This window comes from Mesoplodon densirostris, chromosome 10 (genome assembly GCF_025265405.1).
Source record: "Mesoplodon densirostris isolate mMesDen1 chromosome 10, mMesDen1 primary haplotype, whole genome shotgun sequence".
Lineage (NCBI taxonomy): Eukaryota > Metazoa > Chordata > Mammalia > Artiodactyla > Ziphiidae > Mesoplodon > Mesoplodon densirostris.
In genome coordinates this window covers 72,277,540-72,304,493 of record NC_082670.1, presented here as the reverse complement: position 1 = coordinate 72,304,493, position 26,954 = coordinate 72,277,540, and the positions used below count along the sequence as shown (strand labels likewise).

Genomic DNA, 26,954 nt, shown 5'->3' with positions numbered 1-26,954 from the left:
CCATCAAAGTGGTAATGAGGTCTCCACACCCATCTCCACCCCATGCAAGCAGCTTCTGGCCTACTCAGGGGGACTGGTGGGGCGACACTGAAGCTCAACTTCCCTTCAGGAAATTTACAGAGGAGTGGGTTTCCTGAAGTCATTTCTCATCTTAACCAATTATTTTGTCATTTTGTCCTGTTCCACGGGGTTTTGTTTTGGACCCCCTCTGTCTTCCATCCCCTCCCAGGCAGGGCAAGCTCAGCCCTGTCTGCCCTGGGAAAAACCTGGATACTGCCATTTAGGCTTCTGGACCCTGCCAGGAGTGTCATCCCTGCTAGGGGACCTGAAGCTTACCTTCTTTCTGGGGAACCTGTGGGTACACACCGTGAAGTTGGAAGGGGGGAGTGGACCCTGCCACTTCTCCAATTTTCTCCCTCTCCTTCTGTTCCAAGGGCTTAGAGGAGGTGTGTGCAGCCCTTATGGTCTTTCAAGATGTTCCCTGGTGAGTCCAGTGAACTGGGAAAAGGTGGAGAGGATCAAGGGTAGGAGCATGGGTTTCTGACTTTTGTTCCCTGGGGCTCAGCATAATGGGGGTAATACCAGCTGTTGAGGATCAAATGTATCAAGTGCTCCATGTAGATGGGAGGGGTGTCACTGCTTCTTCTCTCTACCTTTATCCCCCACCTTCAGTTTATCTCTGGGTGTTTGGAGCTCCAGGTCTCTCTCCCACATTTTTAGGGGACCCACCAACCCAGAGACACATGTGAACTGTCCTGTGGGGTGAGCTGGGGGCCTGCCTGCCCCTCAAGTCGGTAGTCATTTCTTCCCTGATTGGAGGGCCGGCCAGAGGCCAGGCTGGGGCCGAGACTGGATGGCCCTGCCTGGTGCAAAGGTTGGGATGGTGCCTTCTCCCCCAGCTCTCAGTGAAAACGTTCTCGCCTGGATCCTCTTGGCTGTGGTGGCCGCAGGCTTGACCCCGTGAAGCTGCTCGTATCTGAGTACTCCCTCTGTATCCCTTCCCTCCTCTAATGTCCCTCTCCAAACCACACCCTTTGCCACCCACCTCCCCAGACAGAGTCCAGGGGTCCAAGTGCAGCCCACAGGGGGCCGGCCCCCGCACACCAGACAGACCGCCTTGGAGGAGCCCAGAGCTGGGCGGACAGGCCGGTGACCGCGCCCTCGTGCTGCCACCGGTTCTACAGAGAGATAAGGGGGCCTGTCTCCAACGAAGCGGAGTGCCCGAAAGAAATCTGGGCTCCGGTAGGTAGAGCACCTGCCCCTCCCTTGCCCTCTTCAACCTGGACTTTCCCTAATGTTCTCTAGGTCACTCGCAACCCGGCTTGGTCACGTCAGCCTCGGGTCCAAGCGCTGTAATTGGCCCTGCGTAACCACTCGGCTCCACCTCCTGCGCTGCGATTGGTCGGCGCGCGGGGCCCCGCCCCATTTTCCTGGAAAGTTCTTGGAAATCTATCAAAGGTGTTTCCTTTAGTGGCCCTCGGCCGCAGACCAGGGAACCGACTCCCTCGCCTGCACCCCTCCCCGCCCGGCCGCACAGCCGGCGGTTCTAGGAAGACGTCGCTTCCGGGAAGGGCTGGGACACAGAGGACAAAAGATTAGGCTGCTCGCCCCGCCCTCCCGACCCGCCCCATGCGCCCTCCCGGCCCGCCCGCGCCGCCACCTCTCAGTCCTGGCCCGCCGCTCGTGCGCCCCGGGAGCCTTCCTTGCGAGCGCGACCCGCGCCCACTGGCTCGCTCCAGCAGCCGCCGTCAGGCCGAGCCCCAGCTCCGGAGCAGCCGCTGCCGCTGCCGGGACATGGTCCTCTGCGTTCAGGGGTAAGCGCGGCTCTCCGCCCCCGCCCAGCTCTGCGCCGGCAGGCGGCAGAGTACTGGCCTCGTGCTAGCTGCCGAGCATTAAGAGGGTTTGACCGGTCGGAAATGATCGAGCGCGGAAAGACCTCGAGAGAGACAACAGGGAAGGGTGACAACATCGTCACCACCTCTACTGGCACTGTGGGTAGGGAAACTGGGGGTCGACTGGCGACAGGAAAAACAGGGTGGGCTAAGAGTGGGAGAAGGCAGACGCCTCAGGCAGCGCGTCCTCCAAGGCGTGGCTCACCTGCCCAGCCGGTCTGGGCCCGGAGCGCTCTATCCTAGCCTGCCGGCCCAACAGCCTACTGTGACCTTGGGCCAGCCCCTGCCCTTCTCTGTCCTGTCATCCACTCTCCTGCCTCGGCTAGCAATTAGGCTGTTCTTGGGAAGACAGCCTGAGATCCTTGCCTCTCCCCTGGTTGGCACCTGCTGAACAAGCAGCTGTTGGGAGAGCCTAGGTTTGGTCCAGTCCTGCCTGAGGTACCCCCACAATGTCCTCAGCCCTCCTCTCTGCCCAAAATGGGATCCCAATGTGAGAAGGACCTTGGCTCCTGCCTCCATTCTCCAAATTTCCCAAAATGTGGGGGTGGGGTGGGGACTGATAAGACAGAGTCTTGGCCTCAGCTGAGCATTCTTGGCACATTCCTTCTGGCCAGAGCCTCAGGATCCCCTTCAACCAAGGGTCTGATGCTCTCCAAACTGATCTGACAGGAGCTCAGAAAGTTCCAGGGAGAATGAAAGAAGATGTGAATGGGTGCTCCACAGCAGGGAAAGCAAGATTTTTAAGACCTACACACACACACAGCCACAGACCAGCTGGTGTGCCCTCCTGAGGTAGGGCGCAGGGATTCCCAATTGTAGGTATGGGTTGTCAGCTTTGCTGAGGGATCCCCCCTCAGGGATGAGCTTGCCTCATTGGCTTATGTGCCCAGGCAGAACTCACAGGCTGGGTTCCACAGCAGGCACACACACATACTGGGCCACCCACACCTGGAACATAACAGCCACCTCCATGACAGTGACACCTCCCATACTCCTAGAAGGCTCCTGGGCCTGAGCTGAGCTCTGGGTCCCAGCAGGCAGGCCATCAGCCAGTTCCTTGAAATTCAGCCTCTAGCTCCCCAACAGGGATTCCAGAGCTCCCGTAGTACAGCCAGGGTAGGGGTGGAAAAGTATTAGCAGGCTGTGGTATGCTAGGGTCTTATGGCCCCTTCTTCTCTTGAGTGGTCATGGGCCCCTGATTTGTTAAAATCTTCTAAGAGTCACCTATAACCTACACTGTATAACTTACACTGTCAGATCTGGTTCCTCTGCCTGACTCCTGCTGCCGGTTCCTGCCCACCTCTTCCTGTCAGTGTTTACCCATGATGATCTCTGCCTGTGGTGCCTTCCCCGCTACTCCTTCCTTTAGCCTGGCAGACTCAGCTCAGGAACAGGCAGACCCTGACTTCTCCCTAACATTCTTTGCTTTTATGACTTTGGGTTATGAGTTCTTCTTTAGGGTAGGGCCCAGAGTTTCATTATTTGGTGTCTTGAGGCCCAGCAGAGAACCAGACCCAAGACCCGAGGATTTATTTTGTGATGAGTGGGAGAGGACCAGCAGTCTCTTCCTTGGGAACCAGGGCCATGCCCCTCACTCCCAGGAAGCCCCAGGATCACCATCCTGGGTGGGCTTCCCCTAAAGGGAAGCTACTGCTCAGATTGGGGCCAGTTCAGCAACCCAACTCTAGCCATCTGAAAATATGGTGTGACCGAACCCCTCAGTGTCTGGGCTGGTAGGACCCCTCATTGAGGAGGAGGGGAAACTGACGTCTAGTGAAGAACAGTGTTTGCATAAGATCATAGTGCCTCATAGGGCAGGCTCGTCAGGGTAGGATCTGGAATGTGGGATGAGTACCCTGCCCTTTGGTGGGAGCTCATATTTATGGGAGGTGGGACTTGTCAGTGCCTTTAGAGGCCACTGTCTATCCTATACCCTCAGCTGGGAGGAGGAGAGAACAGGATGGGTGTCTGACCTGTTTGGGGATATTATTCCAGCCTCTAAGTCCTGGCCAGTGTGGACCTAGGTCCCTCTGACAGATACTCCTATCTATGGGGAGGTAGCATGTGACCAATCCCTTGGCTCAAGCAGGACAAGTGCCATTTAATTGGCCCACCACTGCCAGGAGGGCACCACTGTGAAGCCTCTTTGTACTGGATCCTATCAGTGTGGTGAGAACACCAACTGGCCACTGTGAGCTAGAGATGCCTATAGAGAATGAAGTGTATTTGGTTGGTGCAAAAATAGAGAGATTACAGTTGGCCCTTCGTATCTGCAGATGCGAAACCCATGGATATGGAGGGCCCAAAGTATTCACTGTACTACGCCATTCATATAAGGGACTTGAGCATCCGCAGATTTTCGTATCCACGGGGGCTTCCAGAACCAATCCCCCGCGGATACTGAGGGATGATTGTAATTACTGTTTAATAAATGCAGGAGGGTAGAGAAGTCTCTTTCAGAAGAGGGTTCATATGTGGGGGAAGTAATCAAGGGGCCTTTTGTGATGACAAGTGGGAGGTGGGGTACTGGTCTCACTGAGCCCATGGGTGGGCAGAGGGGAAACTGGGGCTCATAGTGAGATAGACTGGCCAGAGGTCACATAGCCAGTCTGGGGCAGAGGGGATCTCTGGAAATGGGGAGAGCACAGGGCCTCCACTCACTGCCCATCCACCTCTTTCTAGACCTTGTCCTTTGCTGGCTGTGGAGCAGATTGGGCAGAGGCCCTTGTGGGCCCAGTCCCTGGAGCTGCCCGAACCAGCTATGCAGCCTTTACCTGCTGGCACCTTCCTGGAGGAAGCAGCAGAGGAGTCCCCAGCCCAGCCAGAGGGTGAGCCCAAGGTGCTGGACCCCGAAGAAGATCTGCTGTGCATAGCCAAGACCTTCTCGTACCTTCGGGAATCTGGTGAGTCTGAGGAGGGAGGCAGGACTTGTCCTGGAAGTCTGATGGGGAAAGTTTAGCTCGGCCTGTTGTGTCTAATTTAAGAGGCATGGCTCTGGCCAGAAGAGTCTGATGGGAGAGAAGGGGTACAGCACTCCCCAGGGAGGTGTGAAGAGAGAGGCTGAGCCCTGCCTTGCCCTGGGTTGGTGCACCCAACTAATTTCCACTGTGACCAGTCTCTTAGCCCCCTCTCCACTTGCCTAGGCTGGTATTGGGGTTCCATCACGGCCAGTGAGGCCCGGCAACACCTGCAGAAGATGCCAGAGGGCACATTCCTAGTACGTGACAGCACCCACCCCAGCTACCTGTTCACATTGTCGGTCAAAACCACCCGTGGCCCCACCAACGTGCGCATTGAGTACGCCGACTCCAGCTTCCGCCTGGACTCCAACTGCCTGTCCAGGCCGCGCATCCTGGCCTTCCCAGATGTGGTCAGCCTTGTGCAGCACTATGTGGCCTCCTGTGCTGCAGATACCCGAAGTGACAGTCCTGACCTTGCAACCACCCCAGCCCTGCCTACCCCTAAGGAAGATGCACCTGGTGACCCAGCATTGCCTGCTACTGCTGTACACCTGAAACTGGTGCAGCCCTTTGTGCGCAAAAGCAGCACCCGAAGCCTGCAGCACCTGTGCCGCCTCGTCATCAACCGTCTGGTAGCCGACGTGGACTGCCTGCCACTACCCCGGCGCATGGCTGACTACCTCCGACAGTACCCCTTCCAGCTCTGACCCAGCCGAGCAACCGCCTAGCCTCACCCAGCCAGACCCTGGAGGGGACACCGGCTCCAGCTGGACTTGGGCTCCCACTATCCCTCCTCCAGTCATCCTGGTGCCACATGCATCTGGCAGCTGGGCCAGGAAGGGTCTGCAGGAACAAGGCTGGGGGTGAGGGGTAGGGAGAAGTGTCACACGACTTGGAGGTCAGCACTCCCAGCTCCCATGTAGCTCCACTGTGGTGGGCCATGTGACAGAAGAGGGGACTGGCAGGACCTCGTCTCACCCTGTGGGCTGGGCCCAGGCCCCCACTCACCTGCTGTGGCCTCCTGAACTGCGTAGACTTGGCTGGCCCTGGTCTCTCAGTCCACAGGGTGGGGCAGGCCCCCTCCTTTCAGCCAGCCTCTGTCTCGGGGGATGGCAGCCAGAGGAACTGAGGTTGACAGTGACAGTCCCCTGGTGCGGGAGCAGGCCAGGCTGGGGGATGGCACAGTTATATAGTATTTATTTATTTATTCTCCTTGGGTTGGAGAGCCAACCCCACCTCTCTGCCTGAGCCCTGAGTGCTCCAGAGACCCCAGCCCTGCCTCAGCTTCTCTGGTTCCTCCCAGCCGGGAGCCTCATCCTGAGATGTGCTGCTGGACCCAAGGCAGTCCTGGATGTCCTGGCGCTGACCCACCCACCTGTGAAGGTGTCCACCCTCTTCTGCCTCCAGCCCTGTTTTGGGAGGATGGGTGAATAAACAAGAAAAGGGAGCCAAAGTGTTAGCGCCTTGCAGAGCCTGCTACTCACCCCCTTGCAGGGCAGAGCCCTGTCTGCACAGAGCTGGTCTCGCTGGGGCACAGGCCCTTCATGAGTGTGGGTGCCGTGTCAGGGAGAGGCATGGTAGTTTGAGGGCTGCCACTCCACCTCTGCTGGGTCTGCTTCCTGCCCAGGAAGGTGCCTGCACATGAAAGAGGGAAAGAAAATACATATCTGATAAGACTTTATAAAATAATTATTTCTAAAAAAAAAAAAAAACAAACAAACCCACAGTTTGGTAGTCTTTTTTTTTTTTTCACTGATTTTTCTGTAATGACAATAAAATTGTAACTTTCATTTACAGAGCCCTCAGTGGGGCCTCTTTTGAGTTGTACACAGTTTGTCCCCTTTGATCTTACTATCATTATCCCCACTTTACATCTGGGTCAGCAGAGGCCCAGAGACCTATATGGCAGAGCAGGCCCTGCTAGGGCACCCAGTAAAGAGTGGAGGGGATAGCGAGAAGCCTTTCTCCACTCATTCCCTCTTTTCCCCTTGGAGGGTGGGATGCAGGAGATGAAGGCCAGCTGGATTGCCTGAAGGGTCACTGCCCAGTGTCAGGTGGGGGGTGGTGGCAGAGGAGCACCAGGTCTGAGAGATGTGTAAACAGGTGATGTCAATTGAAGATTGAAAGTGGAGAATACTAGGGGGATGGGGACTGTGGACTACTCCTAGGGGCAGCGTCTTTTGAGATGAGGAGACCAACAATCAGAGAAGTCAGGGCCAGTCATTCCAAGGAGAAGGTACAGGGCATGCAAAGGCACCAGGGTGTGACTGGGAAGCTTATATTCCTGACCACAAGGAGGCCTGGGGAAGGGTCATTCTGTGCAGTGGGGTAGAACAGTTGAGTTGTGGATAGTGGCCAGTAAGCTGGCAGGGTCTGGCCTGGGATGGGGCTAATGGGGCTCTGGTCTAGGCTGATTGGGGTTTGGGTACTCTCTCACTCAGGGTCCTGCATATCAGAAGTAGGTGAAAAAGCAATTAAAATGAAAACGCTCTACATTATCTGATGGTCTGCCTTTGGAGCACTTCAGCACCTGGAATTTCAGTCCTGAAAATGTCTGCACCTTTACTTGAGTACCTCACAGGAAGGCTCCTGTGAAGCTCATTTAACCCTTATTTCATAGCCTTTAACCCTTTAACCCTTCATAGCCTTTAACCCTTATTCATAGCCTTTAACCCTTATTTTAGAAACAGTTCTAACCTTTCTATCTTCTTAGCCCTTAGACAATTAAAAGCTGCAGATTAGAAGAGGCAAATGTCGGCAGATTGAAGGCAGGAAGGTGTGAGGAGTGACATGTTGATGATGAGGAAGAGGCAGAAAAGGATAAAAATCAAGAACCATGGGGCTTCCCTGGTGGCGCAGTGGTTGAGAGTCTGCCTGCCGATGCAGGGGACACGGGTTCATGCCCGGTCCGGGAAGATCCCACATGCCGCGGAGCGGCTGGGCTCGTGAGCCATGGCCGCTGGGCCTGTGCGTCCGGAGCCTGTGCTCTGTAACGGGAGAGGCCACAACAGTGAGAGGCCCGCGTATCGCAAAAAAAAAAAAAAAAAAAAAAATCAAGAACTATGGAGGCACAGAACCTTGGGGGCATGGAGATAGTTGTGGGAAAGAATGGAGCTGATGTTGGGTGAGAGTGAGCAAGAAGTGGGTGAGGGCTGTCTTTATCGGAGTGGTGCCCAGGCCCACGTGTCCCCCCTGGTGCCTTCTCCATTGCTGGCTGCAGGGCCCAACAAACACCTCCTCCAGGTCACCATGGCCCTGCCAGGGATGTCTGCAGTTCCTCATTGTTTCAGCCTGGATCCCAGCCCCTTGATGACTCCCAAAATACCTGAGGTGACCCCTCTGTCTGCTCCACCCGCAGATCTGAGTCACCCAGTGGGTGGGTAGCAGACACAGAGGGGCCAAAGGCAGGCTCTTCCCCACCTGGTGCCATGACCCAGACAGAAAGTGCTGGAGCAGGGGAAGCCCTTTGTTGTCCACAGAGGGGACACGTCTCAGGGTGCCCACCAGGTGCTGGCAACAGACAGGGCTTTGCACCTCATGTAATGCTCACCACAACCCTGGGAGTAGGTAAATATTACCCATATTTCACAGATGAGGAAACTGAGGCCCAGAGGGGGCAAGGGACTGGCTGAGGAGGTGAGGCACAGAGCAGAGCTAAGCCTGAGGGGTCCTGACTGCCCACCTGCCCCTGCACTGATACATGAGGTGGTGAGGACGGGCAGCTGGGGGGGGGGGGCAGCTTTCAGGTGAGTTGTTCTTGGATGCTGGCTTTATCCCCTCGTGTTCCTGCCTGCTAAGGTCTCTGGAGCCACTGGCCTGACCAAAAGGGTCCTATCCCATTCCCTATCACCTCAGCCCAAGCCAGGGTCCAGCTCTTGCCTGAGGAGGGGCTACCAGCTACTTCTGACCCCTGATACTTTTCTGCTTCAATCTTTTTTTTTTTTGGTTGCACTGTGCAGCATGTGGGATCTTAGTTCCCCAACTAGGGATCGAACCCACAGCCCCTGCCTTGGAAGCACGGAGTCTTAACCACTGGACTGCCAGGGAAGTCCCAATCTGCTTCAATCTTATTTTCATGTTTCCCTACCAAGGGAGTGAGTGACGCCTACTTAGAACAGGATCAGTGGAGAGCATGTCATCGGGCCCCAGATCCAAGTCAGAGACCCAGCCTAACAGATGCTGAAAATCCTCTGGTCACTGCAATCACCCCTGGGTGGTTCTGGGCTGGTGAAAGGAGCACACCTACCGGCACTGACCGAGGAGGAAGAGAGGAGCTGACTGGAGGGCGCACAGGACCCTGCACAACATACAAACAATAACTGATGGTAACCCTTTACCGATTAAGTTCTTTACCAGCACATGTACTCTTTGGGCACAAACTGGGCCAGACTCCATCTGGGCCCTGGGGACACAGCAGGGGATAAGATGGACACACTCCCCATCCTTGTGGGACTCATGGGCTGGTGGGCAAGAGATAATAAACAAATGGGCACTCAGGATGAGTTTTAAGAGTGAAATGAAAGCAAAGCAGGAGGCGGGGAAGAAAGTGCTTTGGGTGTGGGGACACTGCTGCAGATGAGAGGGTCGGGGAAAGCTCTGGAGCAGGGTGGCACTGAGCCTGGACACCCGAGCAAAGAGCAGGAACTGCCTATGCAGACAACTTAGAGAAAGGACATCCCAGGTGGAAGGAGCTCCAGTGCAATGGCCCTGAGGCAGGAACAAACCTGGTGTGACCAGAAGATGGCTGGCTGCCCAGGGGGCTGAGGAGACAGAGGGCGGGTGGAGAGGGCAGAGGGTGCACATGGATTGTGCTCTGGTGCAGTGGAGCGCCCCTTCAGTGTTTAGCACGGACAAGCTATGATCCAATGCTCAGTTCTAAGGAGTGAACCTGTTAGCTGGGGCGGGGGGATGGCCCCACGAGGGCCTGGGGGCCAGAGGCCAGAAAGGAGGTAGAGAGGTATGGGATATGGAGGAGTAGGGTGTGGTGGAGAGCAGAGGAGGCAAGGTGATCCTGGGTGGGGTTCGCGCCCCATTAAGTTCTCACTGCAGCCTTGCACACGAGCAGAGGCTGTCCCCATTTACAGCAGAAGAGGTAAGACTCAGAGAGAGGTGGTGGCTTTTTCAGGGTCACACAACTTGTGAGGGGCAGAGCCGGGGTTCAAACCCTGACTCAAGACCTCATTTGTATAAACTGCTGCTCTGCTCTGCCTCCCAGGGGCTGGCATGCTAAGGCCTTGGCCCTCACAAGGCACTGGGGACATGTAGAAGGCCAGGCAATTCAAGAAGGCTTTTTGGAGGAGGGGGGCTGGGGACTGCCCTAGAGGATTCTGTCAGGCCACGGGGAAGTGGGTTTGCAGATTGATCCTACGTGGTGTCCATCCTCGGACTCACGATGCCCCTCTGGAAAAATTCTGGGACAGAGATGCCACTAGGCCATTCAGGTTTCTCTTGTCAATCAATGAGAGGTCTTGCTGGGTGGCTTCACCCGTGATCACCGAGTGTCCTAACACGCCCTGAACCATCAGGGTCTCTGCACCTGGGCCCAGCTTCTAATCTGCCAACTGAGCAAAGGGCGAACATGGATCTGAACAGGTCTGGGGACATGGCCAGGCTGGCTCAACTCTCAGATGGGAACCCTCCTGCCCAGCACAGCTCCACAGTGAAACAGAGGAGCCAAGAGCCTGAAATAAATCCTAATAAAGAAGGCAGGAGGATTCTGGGACCTCACAAAGGCCCTCTTTCTTCAGGAGAAGTGGAGCCTTCGCGGGCCTGGGCAGCCCTTTCATACCAACCTGTTAGACCAGTTTTAATATAAAGCAGGTTGGAGCTTTGCCAGAAATTCAACAGCCTCTCCTGGTGAAGGTGTCCTCCCCACCCCAACTGCAGGGTATGGGGCCCCCTCCCCAGCTTAGGCAGGCTGCACAGCCAGCCACCCAAGGGGCCATTCCAATGGTCACTCTGGGGCAGCAGGCTGGGGCTCCCACATCTGATACTTAAGACAGGAGGTCCCTGGAGGTTTACTCCTAGCTAGCATGTCCCTCCAACCCTGGTTTTACCCCCACCTCCCCTCCAGTCTGGATTATGTGCTGTACACTTGGTTTGGGTGGGGGGCTGTTTCCCTCAACCTCACTGAACCTCAGAAGATTCCTTAGCTATGAAATGGGGAGAGTGACAGCACGTCTCTCAGAGGGGACATGGGGGGCCCAGGAGGATTTATAAGTTGATACTGAGGAGAGCCTGAGAGGGTTCAACCTGGCAGCTGCTGCAGCTGTCACTGTAACTATTCCTTGTCCCTTATTTTAATCCCATTTGAGAGGTGGGCAGGGCAAGGTTTTTTTTTTGGCTGCATCGGGTCTTAACTGCAGCATGTGGGATCATCATTGCGGCACGCGGGCTCTTCGTTGCAGCTCACGGGCTTCTCTCTAGTTGTGGCGCACAGGCTCCAGGGCACGTGGGCTCTGTAGTTGTGGTGCGCAGGCTCCAGAGTGCGTGGGCTCTGTAGTTGCGGCACGTGGGCTCTCTAGTTGAGGCGCACAGGCTCAGTAGTTGTGGCATGTGGGCTTAGTTGCCCCATGGCACGTGAGATCTTAGTTCCCCCACCAGGGATCAAACCCGCATCCCCTGCATTGGAAGGCGAATTCTCTACCACTGGACCACCAGAGAAGTCCCCGGACAGGTGCTGATGTCCCCTGAGGTCCCCATGGGAGCTGCAGGGGAGTGACTGGAACTCCCTGAAGCTATAAGCAGCCCCTCACCCCACCAGCTTTGATGCTGCCCTGCCAGCCCAGCCCTCCACCTTCAGGCGTCATTTGCCAACCAAGGCCTTGGGTTCCAGTCGTGGTGAACAGACCTTTTGTCTGGTCTCTGCATGGGCGAGGGTGGAGGCTAGACCAGCCTAACCTTCTAGCAACTTCCCCTGCAGCTCCAGTAGAGACTAGGCCATCTGCTACCCTTGCCCACAACTGAGGGATGGGTCTCCCTCAGGCCTGTTACTTTCCATGCCCTCGGTGGTCTGTGCCCTCAGAGGTGAGTCACAGGTGAGGGAGGTGAGCTGGGTAGCACCTCTGGGTCTGTCCCATTTCAAAGCTGCAAGCCTGAGACCCAGAGAGTCAGGGTAGCTTGTCCACAGTCACCCAGAGAGGAAGTGGCCATATGGGGCTGGAGCCCAGTGCTTTGAATCCCAGGCCAGGGCCTGTCCCCCTCACCCTAGGACTCTTGAACTTGAGTCTGCTGCCTTCTGACTAGGAACATGGACAACCTGGTTCAAGGCCCTCCAGACTCCCCCTGTCCAGACCTGGACTCTTCACTGTCCCCTAGACATGCCTCCACTCTCCGCCCATCATGCCTCTACAACCCCCACATGCGCCCCCCGCCTGTTGATCTCCCCATCTGTCTACCTTGCCCCTGGTCCTTCTCAGGCTGCTCTCCTGCTGCTCCCCATGGCTGCCTTGCCCAGATCTAGCCTTACCATCACTCACTAACCTGACTGGACCATCCTGATGGCCTCCTCACTGGCCCCCTCAGCCCTACCACCATCTCCAGAGTGAGGGGCTTGCAAACCCAAACTTGTCCTGCCTTCCTCATTTAGTGATATTCACAGGCTCCCCTCATATCTTGCCTGTGCCTTACCCCAGGCCCAAAGACATGGATTCCCAAACTGCCAATAAGCCATTTCATTCTGCTTCCCTCCAAACAGCCCTCCACATACCAGGATATCATTCATCCTGGAATGTCCTCTTCCTCAGTTCTGCCAGGGCAAACTCTTACTCACCCTTCAAAGTCCAACTCAAATGCTCCTTTTCTGAGAAGTCTTCCTTAACTTCTCCTGCATTTATTCATGCCTGTGTTGGGCACCCACTGCATCCTAGGGAATCTCCCTGGAGCCTGAGTTTTCCCAGGTCTCTCCAGCCTGGGGAGGAGAAAACATACTTTCCATAACAAATTCAAAACAGCCATTCTTTGACTAAATTTCTCTCTCTCTCACACATACACACCATGCTTCCCATGAAAGTCTCCTGGGGATGTCTTTGAAGAGGCAAATTAGCCAAGTGGAAAGAACTCAGGCAGAGTTCAAATTTCAGCGCCTCCAAAATCACTGTAGGATCTTAAGTGAATGGTTTAACCTCTTGGAGCCTCAGTTTCCCCATATCTTTTTTTTGCTGCATCACAGGTGAGGTGGGCTCTGGCTCCCTCTTTCCCTGGCCAAGCAGCTGCCTCCTCCACAGCTCCTCCTTGGAGCGCAAACAGCCAAGAGCTCTTTTTTTTTTTTTTTCTTTTTTTTTCTGTCCACTCCGCATGGCATGTGGTATCTTAGTTCCCCAACCAGGGATCGAACCCATGTCCCCTGCATTGGAAGCACAGAGTCTTAACCACTGGACTGCCAGGGAAATCCCAGTTTCCCCATCTGTCTAACAGAGATAGTGGAAGTACCCTGCCACAGGGTGGTTGGAGAGTGGCTGTGCCTGGTTTTGGGGGAATACGGGGTGAGTAGAAGCTGATGCTCATCTCTGAGCAGGAGATGTGGCAGGCCCAAAGCAGGAGGAGACTTTTTGTGTGGCCAAAGCTTTATGCTCAATGGAAAGACAGTTGCTTCCATGACTCAGGCCTGGTTGAAGCAGGCAGGGCCCAGAGTACAAGAAGTGGCCTCTGAGGGCTGAGGGAACTTGGGATGGCCACAACTCCACCAGGCAGTCCTCTAGGACTGTTTCACTGCACAGTCCCCACTAGGGAGATCCACACTTTGATGGTGTGGCTGGAAGAGGAGTGGCACCCAGCAAATGCTCCCCAGGCACAGACCTGTTCCAGGGACTCCCCACACCCAGCACCGATGAGCCAGACTGGGCCCTTCCTGTCACCAGAGCCTGGCTCGTCCTCCATCAGAGGTGAGGACTTCACTCATAGTTTGGGTTGGGCCAAAGCTTTGTTTTTAAAAGTGCTTCTCGCCTCTCAGCCTTCTCCTAAGAAGCACTTCTCCCCTCCCCACCCCCACCAGCCCTACTTCTGAGCAATGTGTGTGTGTGTGTGTGTGTGTGTGTGTGTGTGTGTGTGTGTTGACCTTTCCACTTGGCCAGCATTCCTTTGTATTTCTCAGCTCCTTTGGGTAGATGGCCATGGTAGGAGGAGTTGTTAGGAGAGCAGGTTCTCAGGAAACCTTTTCTCCAAAGCCACAGAAACATGGAGCCCAAGGAAACACTAGAAAATGAAGGCTTATCCAGAAGGAGATGGGTTTCCGGAGCAGTTAGAGGAGTGTGGGTAAGAGAAAAAGAGAGCTCTAATGCCAGTGTGAGTGCCTGCGGGGTCTGGCCTCTGGGCATCCTTGTGAGATCAGTGTTGTCAGCCTGGCATCTAGTGGGCAGGCTGAGCTTAGGCAGGCAAAGCTGGGTGACCCTGGGCAGATTGCTTTATCTCTCTGAGCCATACATGTCTTAAAGTAGACCAAAGTCCTGGGTTTCTGTCAGTGCGATCAGCTCATACTCTCTCTACCCCAGAGGTGCTCAGACTGGGTCTCTATAGCCCTTTTTCTCTTCAGAGCCAGCAGGTGCCTGACTGGGGAGCTGTGGGCTTTGGGGCAGTAGCACCTGCTCTTAGCACCTTGACAGTCACCCCCTTTCTCCTCTGGGTCTCACTGGATGAACTGGGGCATGCTAGGCTCCAGGAGTATCCCTGGGCCTCACGGAGGGCAGAGAACTAGAGGGCAGAGAAGGCATGGAATGGGCACCCCCCACCCCCACCCTGGGTGAGGTGTTTTTGCTGGAATCGCAGCAGCTGTGGCTAGAGGCCTCTTCCCAGGAAGAAAGAGCAGAGCGCCTCTTCCAAGAACTCGGAGGAGGCCTGCAGGCAGGGGAGGGGTAGCGGGGAGTTAATTTTAAACCAAACAGCCTTCAACGCTTCTCAGGAACTGGTTGCTCAACATGATCTGGCAGGTCCCAGATGGGTGGGCAGGCCTGGTGCCAGCTCAGAGGTGGCAGGGGTGGAGGACACGCCCCAGAGTGGGAGGCCCAGTGACCTTGAAGGAAGTTAGGCCCTGTCCTTGCCCATGAATCAGGGCCTGTCACCCCCAACCCCCACCCACCTTGCTGAGGGTGTCGGATGGGGTGACTTCCTCCGTCATAATCAGGCAAGTTGAAATTATAAGATTAATAATACAGGTGTCAATGTCCTTCCAAGGACCGACTGTCCCATCCCCCCTTCACTGCTCAGAACCTGCCACTCCTGTCCCCTGGCCTATACCTCTGAAGGTTATCTGATGAAGCCCTGCTCTGAGGCCAGAGTAAGGCTTGTGCCATTTGCCTATGAGATGGGACCCTGGGATGGGGGTCGGGGGATCGAGGATGGAGTGTAGCAAGCTGAGCCCAAGTTCTGGGTCCGAGGGGTGAGCCTCCTGTGTGTGCAGGGAGGCTGTGAGCTGAACTCACTGGGCCTACCCCGCCCCCTAGCTGACCGGGAGTCAAAGTGCCTTCACACACATTGACCTCCCGCCCCCCGACCCCAGTGTGGCCACCCTCTCCGGGCTGACAGCCTAGGCCCACCTCCCAGCGTCCGGACTCTACAGAGGCCCCCGCCCAGGGCACTCCCTCCTTCATTCCCTTTGCCAGCTGCCCAATGAGACCCCAGCAGCCTGGGTGGGGCAAGGCCTATGTTCTAGGAAAGGATCCTGAGCAAGCGCTGCCAGGAGCCGCGGTTCTTGGAATCGGCACTGCAGAGCGAAGGGACGCTTCCTGGAACCCGCTGGCCACTCCAGGGGGAGAGGCTCAGAGGAGGGGCAGTGACCTAGGTGAGGGGGAGGGGGTGCTGAGGCCACAGCTGGGGTCCTTGCCTCCAGGAAGCCCTCCCTGACTGTGGGTGCCTCCTTAGACTCCCCTCTCTCAGCACTGAGTCTGCAGGGTCCCTCTAAGGGCTCCGCCAGGACACGCCCAGGTCTGGCACAACCTCTGCGGTACCCAGCATCCAGCCCAGGGATAGGCACAGAGTGGACAACCAGAAACAAGAGGGAAAAGGTGGGGCGTGTGTGCCTGGGAGGAGGGGCAATAGACGGGTGAGGGGGCACAGGTGAAAGTGGGATGTTAGGTGCAAGTGTACTGCCCAGGCTGGTGAGCAGCCAGGGCTACGAAGGCTAAGGGGGAGGAGGAGGGCGAGCAAGGTGGGATCAGCAGTGCCAGGCCCTGCTCACTGAGTCCCTTGCTGATGAATGGGAAACCTCTGGCCAGGACTTCTGTCTCTCCTTCATGCCAGTCTTTTCCTACAGGGTCTTTCCCCTCAGATCCCTGTCCCACAGCTGGGGTACAGGTCCCAGCCTCAGCATCAGGCCACCTGGTATGGTCCTAGCACCAGTGCCCAGCTGTGCAGTCTTGAGCACACATCTGGCCTGTTGGAGACTCAGTTTCCCTACTTAGAGAATGAAGAGGAGAAGCTGCAGGGCCCCCAGGACGGCTGTGCAGGTTGTGACCTGGTTCTGGGACTGGGTTGGGACCTAGTCACACTTTGAGGGAGTAGCCATGAGTGTTCCCATCACAGGGTCCTGGGGACAGCAGGGGTCTTGAAGGGGTGCTGGGGGGCATGTCTAGACAGGCAGAGAGGGGAAGTAAGGGCCTCCCTCTCTAGCTGAGTGACCTTGGGGCAGTCTTTTAACCACTCAGGACCTGTTTGCCCTCAGAAGAATGGAGAACCGTCCCTGGCTAAGGCTGGACAGAGGTGTGGGCAGGGATTTGCCTCTCCCCTCATGCCCTCAGGTCACTCCTTGGCTCTCACTGAGCACAGCTCCAAGTCTGCTACCCACCCACCCCCGACATGTCACAGAGATGGGGCCCCCAGCCCATCCTCCAGAGGCCAGTCCTGGGGTTGAGAAGGGCTGAGACTCAGTGCCCAGGCGGGGGCTGTGAGGCAGGGTTGTGACAGAGAGGCCCTTTGACCCCTGCAGGAGGATGGTGGGGCACCCTAGGGACATAGTTCACCATTACGCTTGCGCTTTGGAGTGCTGGTTCTCTGGGGCTACCTGAGGCAGCTGGCAGTGTAGTGCTGCATTCTCCACCTCTTAGCGGCCCTGGCGCCTGCACCCAGGTCAGGCTGGCCTTGACTGGGAAGATACCATGGGAGGACTGGACCTGGAACCACCCGACCTGAGTGGGAAGAGCTGCTGGGTGGCACATACTGGGTTTGCAGAGGACACTGGTGCCCTGCTCTATATAGGTGGCTCCAGAGCCAGGCACTCTGCATGACTTGAGCCAGTCATGACTTCTTACCTTACAGAATCATGGTGAGGAGTAACTATGTTTGGTGATTTTTCTCCTTGGGGTCTCCTCCCTGGTCCCAATCCACCCCTCCGGCTCCCCCTTGACCATAGGCCCAAGTAGACAAGAGCCCCAGAAGCACTCTTTCTTTGGCCCTTATTGCAACAGGAAGAACTATGGACACAACTGCTCTTCCCACTGGAGCACAGGCCCTGACATTTGCAGTGCTCCAGGCAAAAGGACAAATGGAGGCCCACACTACAGAATCTAAATATTTAAAATCATAAGTCAAGCTACGAACTGTTAATAAAACACGTGCTATCCTCCTACTCAACAAGTAAACTTTCATAACAATAAAAAATCTGTAATCTGTGGTTTTTGTATGTCTGAAAGTCATAAAAATATCAGAAAGTCAGATATCAAAGATGACTGAATTTAATGATTATTGCTCATGTTCAGGTGTTCACTGATACTAAGTGAGTAAGAAGACACAGACATGCCTAATTAATAAGGTATTATATACTTATTCTGTAACATTCACTGTTCTTGCTTTGATTCCGGTAAAACTATTGATTATGTTGTTATAGTCAAGATTTTCACATAATTACTACTCTATTGGCAATAATGATTTAAAAGACTAAAATAAAATATTATATTCAAAGAGCACAAAAATATGAATTAAATTTAAAATATTAGAAACTGAAAGTATTTAAAATACATTCCAAAAAGTTATTTTTTAAATAATCAAAATTAGTAAAATTAAAAGGCAAAATAAAAACTATAAGTTAGGGGCCTCCCTGGTGGCGCAGTGGTTAAGAGTTCGCCTGCCAATGCAGGGGATACGGGTTCGTGCCCCGGTCTGGGAGGATCCCATATGCCGCGGAGCGGCTGGGCCCGTGAGCCATGGCCGCTGGGCCTGCGCATCCGGAGCCTGTGCTCCGCAACGGGAGAGGCCACAACAGTGAGAGGCCCACATACCGCAAAAAGAAAAAAAAAAAAAAAAACAACTATAAGTTATAATGAATATAAAAATTTAAGTCAAAAAGATTTAAACTAAAATTTTACTCAACTTTTTGAAATTTTTATTAACTGTTAAATATTTGTATAGAAAGAAACCTTCCCAATTCGTGTTCAAATCCCCTGCGAACTCTAAGGCTGGTTCACAGCCTCCCTGCATTTCCCTGGGGTCTGAATGGTGTCATCACGAGTGGGTGTTGGGTTTGTCTCACATTGTGCCAGCGCTGAGTGCCAAATCCTCAGTGATGGTGATGCCCATGTGTTCTTTAGTCCATTTATTGTGAATTGATCATTTGTGTGCTTGTGATACATTCTAAATAACAGCCTCCAAGCAGCTTAGAAGAGAGTGGTGACAGACCAGGCACAATTTCCAATAAATGATATTGATCCAATATCAATCCAATAATTGATATTGATTTGGGAAAAAAATGAAGTCCAATGTCTACCTCACACAAGGAAATCTCAATAATTCTAGATGGACTAAATATTTAAACATGAAAAAATGACACCCTAAGAGTCTTTTAGAGCACCTCCCTAAGAGTCACAACAGTATCGATTCTGGGTAAAGAAACTTCTTCCTTCATGTGGCTCCCCTGCATTACTTGCAGGACAGGTTTGGAGAAATGAGAGCCACACCAGAAATCCATTACTGCCCATTTAGTGTCATCTCTCCAGTCTTGGAGGGTTTCCCCCAGAGGCAGGCTCAGGGACAAGGATCCAAACACAAACAGCTTATTTCAGAGGTGATGTCAAGAAGCACCAGTAGAGGATAGGGAGGCAATTTTTCCTGGTTGTCTCCCATTTCTGTACACTTGCTGGTAGAGGCACTGACTGCCCTTGTTCCAAACAATACTTTCAAGGGTGATTATTCCAGTGAACAGCCTTAGAAGAGAGAGATAGCATCTCCCTCCAGGGAAAAAGGCAGATGTGTTTATTGTCCAGTATAATAAAGATAATATCTGCCTCTGGAGTGAAGGGTGGGCAGCTTTGTTTATAGTCTATTATAAAAGATTTGGGTTCCCTGATCTCAGGGTTCCTCTCCTGTCAACCCACTGCATGCACAGGCATCATCTGGCCCTTATTAGGTCACTCTGCAGGAACTGGGGTTCAGGGAAGTGGTACAAGAAAATGCTGATACTCTGTCTACTGTTACTGTGGGAAGTAAACTAACCTGTTTCTCAAGCAGGAATCTGTGTCTTCTGCCAACATCCTTGGGAATATGGCACCTTGTTAGCTTGTGAGTTGGGTGAAATCTCAGAGCCTTCCCAGTTCCTGACATAGAGGACAGGGGAAGTGAGACAGGGAAGGAAAGGAAGCCAAAGCAGGTGTGTTAATGAGTGTGCTCTCTGTGGGCAACTGAGGTCAGTCCTCGGTTGAGAGATAGTGTAGAACACACATCAGGGTTGTCCTACCCGAGAGGTAAAGAAGCTGGGATGTGTATCCACCAACTCCCGCTCTTCACTGGCTTAGGGTTGCTCCAGGGGGTGAACTCCCTATTTCACCTACCAAGCTGGCCTTTGCCATAGTGAAAGCCTCAAGCTGAGCACTGTAACTGCTGTGTGGGAACCTAAGTGGGAAGGGATATGCTCCATGTGAGTGGGGCCTTATCTGAATACTGCCCATGCCCAGTGCCTGGCACAGTGCCGAGCAGACAGTGATCAAATGCATGCCACATGGGCCAAGGATAAGGACCTGTTTACTTGCCTCTGTTCTCCACTAGGCCATGAACTCCTTATGGGCAGTGTCTGTCAATTTTTCCTTCATACTCTAGCACCAAGGGTAGGCCTGACAATTAACCTTAGGCTCCCAGTTAGGGGTGTAGGGGAGTGAGGGGATAGCCAGGCAGTGATGGGGCTCAGTGCCTCATGGGGCAAAGGCAGACTCCCTGCCAGCCTCCTGAGACCAAGTGGAAGGGAAGAGCTCTGGAAAGGAGCAGACAGCTCTGTCCAGGGCCATTTAATCAAAGGGCGGCACCCAACCAATCTGAGGCTTCTCTACTCTTTGTTCAACCCCCACCCTCCACCCCACCAAACACAGGCCTAGCCCCCAGTTGAGGGGTACTCAGGGTGTTGGGGAATAAACAAAAGCTGGAATGGTAAACTCCAAGGGATCAATCTTGCCTAGAGTACAGTGCTCCAGGCTTCTGGGCTTTCAGGGAAGGAGCAGAGTTGGGGGCAGATGGTGAGGCCTAGCAGAGGTGTGGTTTCCTCTCCTAGCTCCAGGGCCCACCCCAGTGCCTGGCAAAGTCTGGAGGGCTGGGCTGGCCTGGGTGTGGCTTCCACTGTCTCAGCCTCAAAGGACCCTTCATACCCAGCCTAGGGCTCTAGGGTCAATTTTATATTTAGTAGGTGGGTGCAAAATGGGTGGGAGTGAGAGGGACAGAGGCTGAGGGAGGCTAGAGGCAGGGGAAAGTTCCAGGGGGTCAAAGAAGGTATAGAAACCATTTAAACAGAATTTGGAAGTTTGGATTTTATTTGCGGAATCAGAGAGAGATAGACAGAGATTGATTGAGAGAGAGAGGGCATTCCAGGCAGCTAGGACAGCCCAAGCAAAGGTGTAGTGTGGGGGAAATTCCTAGGAATGGCAAGGCTTGGGAGGACCCTGTGGTTGGTCCCTAGGTGGATTTTCTGGGAGAATCAACCCAGAGTTTGATGCAGTGTGGTCATCAGGGATTGCCAAGCCCCAAATGCCAGGCCAGAAAGGTCAGGGATGTGGACAGGTGCCCAGGTCTGGGCCATTCCCCTCCCAGATCTCCCCTAACTTGCTGTGTGACCCTGGGCAAGTCATGGGCCCTCTCTGGGCTTCAGCTTTCTTTTCCATGAAATGGGGGCACAGTACTCAAGCTCCCATGGGCTCCCATAACTCAGAGACAGTAGTTGGGCCTCCAAGACAGGGTGATACCTCATAAGAACCTCAGTCACCCCTTCTCCAAGTATGGAAGGCAACCTCGGCCCTCAGCAACCTGGGCCCCCTCACAGAGGCCATACACACAGGTCCTGACCTGGTTCCCAGAGCCTGGAGCTTCCCCATCCAATGGAAGCCCTGTGTGGATACACCTGTGATCATGGACATGGACCCACATGCTCAAGTCCCACACCTGTGCACATGCACTATCTATGGGTACCTGTGTAGGGGTGTGCAGGTCTCTATGATGGGCATGTGTGATGTGGCCTGGCTCCCTACTGCTGACCAGAGCAAGCCTAAGGACCCAGCCAGTCATGAGGGGCCTGTCAGGAGGAGTCCATGTCCAAATCCATGAGTTTCTCAAGGACAGGGCCCCATCTGAACCACCCTACCTGGCTTACAGTTGGTGCTCAGTGCTTGCAGGTGAACAGTGGGGCTGCGGATGGGGGAGAGACAGGACACTTAAGGACCTCAGTCACCCATTCTCCAAACCTGGGAGGTAGCTTCAGGCCTCAGCAAGTCAGGGTCTCCCTCACAGATACTGGCAGGAAAAGAGGACTTGTCCAGATGCTGTGTCCTCACATGACTCTGAATTCCACCCCACCCAGATGGCCCCAAAGGAGGCAGAGGTGCTGGGCTCTTGGCTATGACTCAGCGGAAGGAAGACAGGAAGGGGGGTTGGTGGTGCTGGGGCCCTAGGGTTTTGCTTCTCATTTCTCTCTTCCTAAAGCATAGCAAGTTCCCAGAAATGAAGGTACAGAAACCTCAGGCTCTCAGGGGCACTGGGTTCCCCAGTCCTCCCACCCCCTGGAGATCCCACATAGGGCCTGGGGAAGCCCCTAGTCCCTGTCCCCTCCTTGGGACCTTCTTCCCTGCCCCAGAACCAGGGACTGAGTACCTGGAAGGTCCACACCAGAGCCAGGAGGGAGTCGTGGACTCCTGAGACTTTTCAGAACTATGTGGCCTGGCCCAGATTCACTTGCTGAGACAGATGCTGAGTGAGAGGAGGCACTGGAACCTCCTGGACAGGTAGGGGTGGAGCAGTCAGGGTGGGCTCCCAGGAGAGACAGAGGCTGCCTTCACCAAGAACCTGAGTGAGGGCATCCTCAGATGCCCCACGTGAGTTCCTTCTTTCTCCTTCCCCTCCCTTCCCGTCCTCCTTTCCCTTTTTTCCCCCTCTCTCTTTCCCTCTTTCTTTCGTTCATATTTTTAACTATTGGAAAAAGGCCAGTTTAAAAAAGCAGACACACACTCAAATGGGCACACCACCAAACTATGATACGTTAGAATCCTACCCATGTGTCCAGAGAACCAGGTTTGGGCTGAGCTGGACATAAGCCTTCTCCTGCTGTCCCTGCAAATGAAAGAGACTGCAAGGGGCCCTCCAGAAACATGCTACCATTTGTAACCACTTATCTGTGAGAATCACTTGGTGGGGTCATTTGGTCCTGTGCCACCAAAACCAAACACTGAAAGACACTGAACGCTGAGGCTGACATAAGACTGCAACTCCCATCCTAGCCCCCAGTTCAAACATCAGTGCTCATCGCTGTTCACCTTGATGGACTTAATGCTAAGAAAGTGCTGAGAATTTGAACTTATAAAATAAATTTATGTTTAAAATGATGCTTTTATCTTTTAAAAACTACATAGTTGAGTTCCACGTGAAACTTGGTTTGAAAGAACAAACTCTACAGCTCTAGGGCTGTGGGCAGGAGGGCTGGGCAGAATGACAAGAGACAGAGGATTTCTGTGCAAGCAGAGAAAGTGGGGAGCCCTGGTCAGTTCCTGAGCTGTGGGAATGCCTTCAAGAAGGGTTTTAGGCACATCCACCTGCACCCTCTCCCAGAACCTCCCAGGCCTGGGGACCTGAAATGTTCCACCTGATATGGAAGGCTTTACACCTCCTTATGCTGCGAGGGGACTCACTTTCCTCACCCACCTGTCAGCAGGGAACCAGAGTCTGGGTGTCTGTCAGTCCCACCCCACATCCGGAGTACATCAGAGCCTCCTTTCAGCAGCAGCCACTTTCACTGACCTCCCCTCCCCCATGTGCTCCTCTGCTGTGGGGTGTGAAAGTTTGGCACCAAGGGCAGCTGGGAGGGGAGGAAGCTCACTCCACATCTGGTGCTTTCTGTTTGACTCACCACTTTCCTCTTTGCCCTGGAAGCCCATGTCAGCCCTGGGGGCACCCCAGCTGGCCCCGGGCGGCAGCTGGCCTCTGTGGCCTGCTCACTCCCCTCCCAGCTGGGATGTCAGAGGACTGGGTTCAAAGCCCAGCATGGCTACTTCCTGCTTGTGTGATGTTGCACCAGTTAAGTCTCAGTTGCTTCATCTGTCTAGTGGGCCAAGGAAGGCTCCCCTCATGTGCAGACAGAGGATTTATGACAAAGTGTGTGTGGCACGGGGCACCATTACACATGGAGATGCCCAGTTACTGTTGTTGACAGAGCTCAGGCCTGGGAGGGTGGTCTTCACAACTCCATCTAAAGGGCTGCCTCTAGGTTATGTCCCCACATGGTCACATTTGGATCTCCAGACACCCCTGCCCACTGCCCCTGACACTGCCTATGGGATGACCTGAGGGCACCCCACTCTCTCAAGCTGTCTCTCCCTAGTACCCCAGTGCCCAGTTCAGGGTGGCTCCAGGGCCCCCAGGTTCTAGTCAGAGCCCTGGGCCCTATCGTGGTCCTGGCCACCCCCCACCCTACATCCCTCAGCAACGGTTGTGAGTTGGTTCTGTTCCAGGCGGCCTGTTGCTATATGCCACTGCTATAGCCCCTAGTGGCCTCTAGACCCTGGCCCAGTTGCAGCCTCCTGCCCCAGTGCCCTCTTCCTGGCAGCTAGAGAATATCCTCAATGCCTACCTGACCCTGTAACTCACCCTGAGACCCTTAAATTAGGCTCTGGTACCCAGAAATGCATTCAGAGCTCATCCAAAGGCACCCACCACCACCACCACCTCGCCACAACACAGTCCTCTCCATGTGCCTTCAGGCATCCAGGCTTTTGCCCAGACTGTCCTCACTCTGGGCCTGCTCTATCCCTGTCCTGCACCCTACCCTCTTCAAGCCAGGTGTGATGACCAAGGCCTCAGGCCCTGGGTCATTAGGCTTGCACTGGAATCTCAGTTCAGCCAGCATATAAACAGGTTCCTTAGCCTTTCCCAGTTTTAGTTTCCTCACCTGTAAAATGGGAGGGTTCACTGACTTTGCCTTATGGAATGTCTTGAGAGTGAATAAGATAATCCCAGAAGCACTTGGTTCAGGGTGCACCATTCAATCTCCATATTTTACAAGCTCTTCTAACTGATATCATCTCCCCAGGGCCTGGCACATAGTAGGGCTTGGGAGACAGAGGCCTGAGCCTATGCTGCACACACCCCAGGAGAAGGGCCCATCAGGGTAGGCACTGGGCTTCTGGAAAGCCCTCTGGGAACAACCCTGGCAACCCCTGCTCCTGCTCTGAGGATCCCTAGGCCCAGGTGGACCACTGCACTAAGCTCTGCAAGGGGCAGCCCAGGACCTAGCTATGCTGACCTCAGTCTCTGACCAGTCCAATGGGCACCAGTGGTGGCCTCACCCTCCCTTCCAATCCAGCGGTGAGACCTGATTCGTGACTGCACCCTGCTAAGCCTTGGTTTCCTCATTATGGAGATGATTAAAAACCCAGTCTGTGGGGTTGTGTGACAATTAACACCAATAAATGTAAAGCAGCTGCTTGGAACCCAGTGCCCAGCAGGAGCTCAAGAAATGATGGCAAGGAGATGGAGGAGGAGAAGGCCCAGCGGGCTGCCCAGATACTTCACTCAGCTGCAAGGTCTGAGGGCAAACAAGGCCCAAGCAGCTCTAGCTCGGGGTTCACTCTACTCGCCCACGTAGCTTGGCCTCACACTGACTCCCAGGAATGGCAGACAGGACTATACCTGGAAAGCAAGGCAGGTTGGGGGTCTGAAGCTGATAAAGGGCTGGAGGCTGGGAGGTAGAGAAGAGACCTGGGTTTGAGCCCCAGCCCTGGCCTGCTGAGCCTTAATGTTCTCATTTGCACACAAGGATCTTTGCGGGTGCTTCAAGTCCCAATAATCTGCTCCTGGGGCTCAGTAGGCTGGGAGACCTGACCCCTCCATTCCCCTAGATGCATGCCCCAGGAGAGGGCTATAGACCCAGCACAGCAGGGGGCAGTACAGTGGCATCCCTCGCTCTGACAGGCGAAGTCTCTGAGAGAGACCCCAGCCTCTGAGAAGGAGCAACCAGACAAGACCTGCCTTCCGCTGGGCAGAGCTGCTCTGAGCCACCTCACCTCTCTGCTCAGTCATGGCCAAGGCCAGGTGGAAGCCAGCTCAGTCCAGGGCTCCCAGTGAGGCTGACGTAAGCTTCCCTTGCCTCTCCTACTCTGTGAACTGTAAAATTGGCCTTTCCCCACTGTTTCCCTATAGGATGATTGAGAGGAGTGTCTTGGAAGGGGAGTGGTCCCAGAATTTGAAGCTCTTACACATCGGATTCCTGGTTATGAGGCCAAAGATGCTAAAGGTTCCTTGGCAGGGTGCATAACCAGTTCTCTCAGGGAGGGATGAAAAGAGGAACCCCTGCTCTCCTCACAACTACCATCAGGGCTTCAAACGAGACCCAGATCTGTCCGCACACCCAAGGCTGTAGTTGGGCTAATGTGGCTGACATCAGGGATAGGGTTGAAGGTTCCAGGTAGCCACTTCAGCTCTGGGGATCATGAAGCTGAGAATCCTAGGAATGACCCACTTCTAGCCCAGCCACACAGCCCAGCACAGGCTTGTAGCAGCAGCTGGGCACTGCCTGGGGGCTGGAAGGAGCCAAACCTCCATGGCTTACATGGAGAGATCACCTTGGAGTCAGGGGCTGCTGCACTCATTTCAGGCACAGTACCTGCTCACCCTCACACCTTGTTCATTATCACATACTCCAGGGGTGCTGGGTCAGCCACGTGACTCCATGGGAGTTAGGACCAGGTTCGGATCCAGTCTCTGAGGTCCCCTCTGAGGTCCTGGGTGGCCCCGATACCACTGTAGATAGACCATGGAGGCCATCTTTGCTCTCTCCCCCTGATCCCAGTTCCATTCCCCACAGCTCCCAGTGCCTGGGCCAGCTTCTCTGGGTCCCACCCTGGGCAGTCTTCTAGTCTCTCACTCCAAGAAAGGGTCAGCTCTAGGGAGTCTGGGCAGCTCAGGTCTCCAGGTTGTGAAGGGTTTCCCACCCCCATCCCCACCCACCTCACTGCTCAGAGGAAAAGTGTTCAAGGCAATCTATCATGCACCTCAAAATCTTTCAATCTCTGCCCATTTCCAAATTCCAATTCCAAAGCCACTTCCATTTTTAGGTATTTGTTAGAGCAGCACTTCACTTCGGGTACCAAAATCTGTAATAGTGTCCTATTGCTGCTACAACAAAATGACCACAAATTTAGTGTTTTTAAACAACACAATTGTATCATCTTACAGTTCTGGAAGTCAGAAATCCAAAATCAGTTTTAAGAGGCTAAAATCAAGATATTGGCAAGCTGGCATTCTTTTTTTAAGGCTCTAGGGGAGAATCCATTCCCTTGCCTCTTCCAGCTTCTAGAGGCCGTCTATATTCCGTGGCTCATGGTCCTTCCTCCAGCAATGGCATCGCTTTGACCTCTGCTTCCATCATCACATCCCCTTCTCTGACACTCCTGCCTTCCTCTCATAAGGATCCCTGTGATTATATTGAGCCTACCTGAATAACCCAGGATACTCTTTCCATCTCAAAATCCTTAAATCTGCAAAGTCCCTTTGGCCATGTAAAGTAACAAATTCACAGGTTTATGGGGTTAGGACATGAGCATCTTTGGGGCCATTATTCTGCCTACTACAGGAGGGGGAAGATTGCTTTACCAGTCCCAATCCCCGCCCAGATGGCCTGTCCTAGGACTTGGGGGTTATGATGGGGGATCAGGCTGCT

The 26,954-nt window shown here is 54.2% G+C and overlaps 1 protein-coding gene across 1 annotated transcript; it reads left to right on the top strand.

The window, feature by feature from the left end:
* The first annotated feature begins 1,740 nt into the window (after positions 1–1,740).
* CISH (cytokine inducible SH2 containing protein) lies at positions 1,741–6,556 on the top strand. The gene is made up of 3 exons (XM_060111608.1): positions 1,741–1,814; positions 4,575–4,795; positions 5,036–6,556. The coding sequence occupies exons 1-3, from the start codon at positions 1,795–1,797 to the stop codon at positions 5,557–5,559; spliced, it is 765 nt and encodes a 254-aa protein (XP_059967591.1). The 5' UTR covers positions 1,741–1,794; the 3' UTR covers positions 5,560–6,556.
* Positions 6,557–26,954: the final 20,398 nt, after the last annotated feature.

What these genes read in the sequence shown, in the direction of transcription:
- CISH (XM_060111608.1), top strand. Translation starts at nt 1,795, where the DNA reads ATGGTCCTCTGCGTTCAGGG. An exon ending in ATGGTCCTCTGCGTTCAGGG is followed by an intron (nt 1,815 to 4,574) that starts GTAAGCGCGGCT and finishes ACCTCTTTCTAG; the next exon opens with ACCTTGTCCTTTGCTGGCTG. An exon ending in CTCGTACCTTCGGGAATCTG is followed by an intron (nt 4,796 to 5,035) that starts GTGAGTCTGAGG and finishes CCACTTGCCTAG; the next exon opens with GCTGGTATTGGGGTTCCATC.